At 39.7% G+C, this 7223-nt stretch overlaps 1 protein-coding gene across 1 annotated transcript in view; it reads right to left on the reverse strand.

Annotated features, from left to right (window-relative positions):
- The window catches only part of LOC126391193 (IgGFc-binding protein-like), an 88814-nt gene that overhangs the window by 29929 nt on the left and 51662 nt on the right, over nt 1-7223 (reverse strand). Inside the window, exons 12-15 of the mRNA XM_050045766.1 lie at nt 5042-5265; nt 3177-3318; nt 2592-2928; nt 2198-2314 (exon numbers count right to left, since the gene is read on the reverse strand). Coding sequence (XP_049901723.1) covers nt 2198-2314; nt 2592-2928; nt 3177-3318; nt 5042-5265 — 820 coding nt within the window. The remainder of the gene's footprint in view (nt 1-2197; nt 2315-2591; nt 2929-3176; nt 3319-5041; nt 5266-7223) is intronic.

Below are 7223 nucleotides of genomic sequence, written 5' to 3' on the forward strand. Positions count from 1 at the left end.
TGGTTTGAGCTGCTGAACTTTTTTATTTATTTATTTGTTTATTTTATTTCTTTTTCTTTTCTCTTAACCCTGGCATATTTGTTCTGTTCATGTCTGTCACTGCTTGTTTTGTACAAGAATTGAAATAAAGTGTTGGGAAAAAAAAAAACTCGTCACGTCTTTTTATCGACAACTGCTGATACATATATTTCTTCTTCTTTGAATTGACAGACTGGACGGCGTTTTGGCATATTGCTGCCCCCGACAGTCTTAAGACGTATTTGCCTTTGAGGGGTGTCCCATTTTAAAGTCACAAGATAGCCCTTAACACTTGGTTTTGAGGTCTAGTGAGATTGAGGGTTGAGTTTGAGAATTAAGATTGAGGGTTAAAATAGGAATTGGGATTGGGCCTTTGTCTTCGAAATGCTAGGCTGATGCAACAACCACATCTCTCTATCCCATGATCTGAGCTGTGTGTGTCAGTGCTGGCAGATATGATACTGGAGGAAATAGATCTAAAGTTTGACGCCATCAAGTACTACACAGACAGTAAAGTCGTACAAGCACTCATTCTCAACATTGTGTGTATCATCATGCTCAGCTACTCCGCTGCTTTTAATATTATGAAAAAAAATGCAGAGCTTTGTGCAATTAAAGTTTCCATTTGGAAATCTGATCTTGACAAAGCTGTCCTTTGGGAGCTATGTTAGCTCATGGTTAATTCCAACACGTTCTCATCCCAAGTCATCACATCATGCTGCTTTTTCAGTGGCATTTCACATCTACATATTGTGTGCTAGATATCCTCTTGCGTCTGCTGTTGCCATTCCAGGATGCTGCAATACCAGGATGTCAAAAAAAGCTCATAGTTAGGTTTAGATAGAAACATCATGGTTTGGTTCTACATTCATAGGGAAAGCGAACATTGGGCTCTCAGGTGGAAGACCAGGGTTTGTTGGACCCATCCACTGCCCTTCCTGCCTGCCCTACAGGGACTTTCGAACACCTTATATTACATTATATTATATGTCACTGGCAGCATTTCAACCTGACGCCATCCTGCAGCATATCATACCACCGCTACAGGTACCGTACAGCCGCGTTATTAACTGACGCTGCCATACTGCTGTGACAAGTACTGTCCAGCTGACCGGCGGCATATCAAAACACAGCAAAGGTTACGAGTCTTGGCGTAATCTTTTGATCCAGATCTAAACTTCAAGTCCCACTTTAAGAACGACGAAAACATAATTTTTCCACCTCAGAAACATAGCTACAGTATGACCATTTCTAAAGGAAAAAAAAGATGCTGAGAAATTGATTTGTGCCTTTATTTCAAGCCGACTTGTCTACTGTAACACACTTTTTACTGGCCTCCCAAAACGCACAGCTGAGAGACCTCAGCTCATTCAAAACTCTGCAGCTCAGCTATTAACCAGAACCAAGAGGAGAAAGCGCATCAGGCCAGTCCCAGCTGCTCTGCACTGGCTTCCTATTACATTTAGAATTGATGTTAAGGTCCTCCTTGTATACTAAGCCCTACTTGGGCTGAGACTGAGCTACATTGCTAACTCCCTTGTTAGCTATTTGCCTGCAAGAACACTGCGATCATCTGCTGTTGGTTTATTGGAGATCAGAGATCAGGGATGCAGCCTTTGTCAATTACACCGGAAAGCTATAGAATGTACTACCTATAGATATAGGGAAGCTAGCGCCCTAAATATTTTCAAGACAGCTAAAAACATGTCTGTTCACTTTAGCCTTTAACTAGCTCTGATTTTCCTGATACAAGTCTGAAACTCTTTCTTCTCACACTTAAAAATCTTACTTGATTTTATGATTTATAGTTTTACAACTTTATGATTATGAATCAGTTAATCCATGTTTTAAACTGTTTTAAATGTCCTTTTATCTTGAATTGCCTTGCCTGTTTTATGTCTATTATGTCTGTTTTCACGTGAAGCATTCTTATTGTAATGCACTTTGTGCTGCATTTCTTGGTGCTATTTGTGCTATATTATTATTATTATTATTATTATTATTATTATTATTATTATTATTATTTTTCTGTCCAGTTGCATTACAAACTGACAGCGCCCAGTGGGAGAAAGGGCTGTTAATTCTCACTGCAGGTAAGTTTAGTTTGTTAGCAGGCTGTCTCTTCTGTGTGTGTGTGTGTGTGTGTGTGTGTGTGTGTGTGTGTGGGCATGTTTCTTACCAGCACTCTGCCTGGGTTGTACACGGAAAGTATATATGTGTTGCCATATACTTTAACAGTCACCACTTTAGTGTATGACACTCTTTTGTTGCCACGGTTGTTATTCTCAAGGTTTACCTGCAATTCAGCAAAAGAGTAGTAGAGAGGACAAGTAGTAAGCAGGAGGGAGAATAAGAGAGCAGACAGGGGGCTCATATATATTTATAGCACATGCACAAAACAATGCCCGAAAGAGGCGAAACCCTTGATCAAACAAACTCAAACTCCTTGTTGATTTCAATAGACAATGTATTCTGTAACTCTTAAATGGCTGCACACTGGGCATGTGGTGACTTCCTTGAGAACTTCATGGTCTGCTAATATACTTTTTAGTGTTCTTCTCTCTTCTGCTCACCTCAAAGTGCTTCAGACCTGTAGTATCTCCACACACACTGGCTAGTCTGTAGACACAGTTGCCCTGGAAGTCAAAATTGCGTCCATCGAAGGAGCGGAAGTGTGGATCTCCATATGCAGTGCAAGTCTTAAAGCTGACTGGGTAACAGTCTTGGACTCCATCCACAACACTGCATTGCTCTCCAGTTCGACACCTGGTCTGCTCACATTGCACATTTTGTGTCGCTGCATCACACACACACTTCTCTGTACACAGTAAGTTGGACCAGAACGTCTCACCTGGCAGGTAATACCGACCATTATGGTTACAGCCACAGCCCTTCCCGCTGATAACACACCTGACAAAAATTAACAAAGTAAGGTAAATTATAATTTATCCCATGCTGTTAGTCCTGAAGATGTTTTATGACCTCTGCATCTCCTTTTGCATGGCCTCATGGAAGAGTGTTCCATTACGAGATACTGCGTTCCACAGCTAAAAATTTTAAAACAAACTGTTATCCCTGATATCAGCATTTCACAAGGTGGGCATTTATTAAATGAGTAATATTTTCTTTGAATGATTGGGTAAAAATGTTGTACTAACTCTTGTCCACTGTTCACATATCCCAGATCACAGAAGCAGCCTTCCACACAGACCTTAGGGCACACCTCTGGCTTAGGACCACAGCTGTCTGGACAGGCCGAGCCACACACCTTGTAGTGGCTGTGGGCTGGACATGCAAAAGCTGGGGGCACAACAGGAGTGGGGAAGAGGTTAGAAGACAGGCAGGCACAGAGAAGAGGAGATGTTATATTGACACTCAGAGTCTGGAAGAAATGTCTGCAGTACATGGAACATGATAAGTGTGAGGCTGACCCCACACAATGGCCTCTCAAACAAAGCAAAGCCAAACATGCCTGTTATTTGCCTATTTTTGCGGGGTTTTTTTTTTCCTTTTCTCTATTTCTCCTGTGATGATGAGAATGAGGATGTAATCAAAACTGATAGACAATCTGCTTTGATCCACTTGGTATTAGATATGGATATATGTAAAACCAGACCAGAGACCAGCAGCAATAGAATATGGAGGCACCTTGACTCAGGTTCTGCATCAGCTGAAAGCCCCTGTGAAGATCTTTAGTCAATAAAATTGTCACTATGCTTGTAAATATTACAAATAAAAAGAGTCATGTATCATCAGAAACCTATTTGCCATCATTTCAAACTGACACAGCTGCAACGAGGATACAAGGATGATGTGAGTGAAGAAATCGAGCTGCACCTTTGGTCTCTTTGGTGATGGGTCGGGACGTTGACACTACACCCCTACCAATATATCTTTAAATAAAAAAACTTGTGCTAGCACTGTCAACCTTAGAATACACATACACTGTAAACCCCAATTTGCTCACTTAACCTTAATGTTTTTTGGAAACAGCTTGCACTCAAAATTTTTAGTTTAGTACAGTACAGTAAGATAACAAAAAATTGAGTACACCAGACACAATATAATAGTGTCACTTGATCCTTGACAGGAATCTTTTATGAATTTTTATGTCAGTTTAACATAACTTTTTTTTGTTATTTGAGCATTTCATTCTGTCATATGAACAAAAAACAATGAATACACATTTTACAATTGTTTTTTAAATATAATGGAACATTAAAAATATATTGTGGTAAGCTTAGGTTTCTTCATAGCTAGAATAAAGCAAAAAGGTGAACTCTGACCTGGAAGTGCTCGTTATATCACCTCAGCACAACTTCATGTTAAACATGCTAATATCCAGACAGGTGGTCATTAAATGAGTATACAACTTAACTCATGGTGGAAAATATCTTTTACCACAACAATAACTGTAACCCATTAGAACCATTGTGATATACATAAACATTAATCACTGCGTAATGGGTAACATGAGTGATTTACAACACATTTAAACACAGGGTTTCTTCAGCTTGTGGCCTTAAACACACTGACTAATGGCATGCTGGGAAACTCATTTAGCCCCAACACGCCACAATTTGTTATGTGCACAATGAATGTGTTGTTTATTGGCCTTGAGCTTATAAAGTGAAATCTGCTTTATACATTTTCATCAAATGAACTCAAAATTCAAAAATTGTTGACTTAACAAAAAAATGTGTCAAGCTCACAAGACATGAGTTTTTGTGTCAAGTGAACATAAAGTTTTTAATGACATTTTGACAATCCAGGGCATTTGTGTAGACTTTACGTTAAAATTTCCTGTCATGGATGGATTGGGGTATAGTGTACTTACATTCACATCATTAACCAGCCTAAAGCTTAAACCAGCTTTAAATCTGCTTTAAGGACATTGAGGATAAAATGTCAGAGCCAGGGGTTATCTGAAAATACTGCACACTGTGGCAAATTTACTCAAGTGAGTGCCTTTATGCCTGTCTGTAGTAATTCAGTCTATAAGGTTGTACTATATGTAACTCACAGCAGTTGGTCAGATGTCTCCATGGCAACACTGATGCTCCAGCTTCCTGGCATTCTGCCAGGTAGCTGCTCAGGGCATCACACAATACTTCTTGCCGTCCTTCATTGATGCAGACATCATACAAACAGTGTGACACAAACTCTGCTGCTGGCACGCTAGCATGACAACCAGAGAAAGGCCCCTTCTTATCGCTCAGAATCCCACAGTACCCTGGACCAGTGTACCTGATGAGGAACAAAGAAAAAAAGTACATACTGTATGATAATGGGGAATCAATTTAGTTTTTCACAGCCATGCCAGTGGCAATGGCATTGTTGGTCTACCACTTTGCTATGGTTTACCACTTAGACCACTTTGGTCTACCACTTACAGAATGAAATATGGTAAATGGACTGCATGTACATAGCACTTTTCTACTCTTAGAAACCACTACAGGCACCATTCACCCCATTCTCACACACACAGGTAGCTGTGAATACCATACATGGTGCCATCTGCCCATCAGATAATCACAGGCGGTTAAGTATCTTGCCCAACATGTAGACTGCCGGGCCCGGAGATCAAACCACCGACCTTTTGACTGGTAGACGACTGCTCTAACTCCTGAGCCACAGCCACCTTAACAACTATTCGATGGATTGCCATGAAATTTTATACAGACACTTGTGATCCCCACAGGATGAATGCTACTGACTTTGGTAATCCCCTGACTTTCTATCTGATGCCATTAACAGGTTACACTTTGGGATCAGAGTAGAATATATATCATCAACTAAGAATTTCATTTAGTCTAGTTTTTTGGTTTATGTCCAAATAGCTTTAAACTACTGACATTCCCATCAGCCTCAGCTGTACTTTAGGTTCACTGCTAATTAGAAAATGTTTAATGGAAGAACCAGATTTTTTTTGGTCAAATATCCACATATACCTCTACATCATATACTCCCTTAAAAAACTGTTCAAGTTTTATAATGGTTTAAACATAACAGTGCAAGTAGCAATAAACGGGCCCTTGCACATCTGCACACATCTGTGAGGGTCCAGAGGATAGTGGGATGTCGTATGCTGTAAAGCTCTCTGATGGAAATTGTGATTTGCCATACTGGGCTTTATAAATAAACTTGAATTGAATTGAATCTGGGGTACTGCAGCCATGTCTACGGTAGGACACCGCCTGACATACTGCATACTTCCCCCATCCCCCTGACACTGCACGCACAACATATGTGAAATAATTGTCTGTGTGGAGTGTGTGGTGCTGGAAATGATGTTTTGCATATTTTGTAAAACGTCTTCTTTTACTGAGGTGGTGCAAGAAATACTGAGATGCAATTGCTAGACAGAACAATAATCTGTTTGGGGACCAATAGCAAAGAAAACAAACATGCATAGGTTCTGCACTAAGCTGGTTTAAATCTTATTTATCTGATCGTTTTCAGTTTGTTCACGTTCATGATGAATCATCCTTACGTACCAAAGTTTGTTTTGGAGTTCCGCAAGGTTCTGTGCTTGGACCAATCCTATTTACTCTATATATGCTTCCTTTAGGTTACATCATTAGAAATCACTGTAAATTTCCATTGTTATGCGGATGATACACAGTTGTATTTATCGATTAAGCCAGAAGAAAGTAATCAATTAACTAAACTTCATAATTGCCTTAAAGACATAAAAACCTGGATGAGCACTAATTTCCTGATGTTAAATTCAGACCAAACTGAAGTTATTGTTCTTGGCCCCAAACAACTCAGAGAGTCTTTATCTGATGACATAGTTTCTCTATATGGCATTGCTCTGGCCTCTATCGCTACCATAAGAAACCTCGGAGTAATATTTGATCAAGATTTGTCTTTTAACTCTCATTTAAAACAAGCTTCACGGACTGTATTTTTTCATCTGCGTAATATTGAGAAAATTAGGCCTATCCTGACCCGAAAAGATGCAGACAAATTGGTCCACGCTTTTGTTACCTCCAGGCTGTCTTACTGTAACTCCCTATTATCAGGTAGCTCTAGTAAGTCTTTAAAAACTCTCCAGCTAATTCAGAATGCAGTGGCACGTGTACTGACAGGAACTAAGAAACAAGATCATATTTCTCCTGTTTTAGCTTCTCTGCACTGGCTCCCTGTTAAATCCAGAATTGAATTTAAAATCCTACTGTTAACTTATAAAGCTCTAAATG

The sequence above is a fragment of the Epinephelus moara genome, chromosome 6 (assembly GCF_006386435.1).
Source record: "Epinephelus moara isolate mb chromosome 6, YSFRI_EMoa_1.0, whole genome shotgun sequence".
NCBI lineage: Eukaryota > Metazoa > Chordata > Actinopteri > Perciformes > Serranidae > Epinephelus > Epinephelus moara.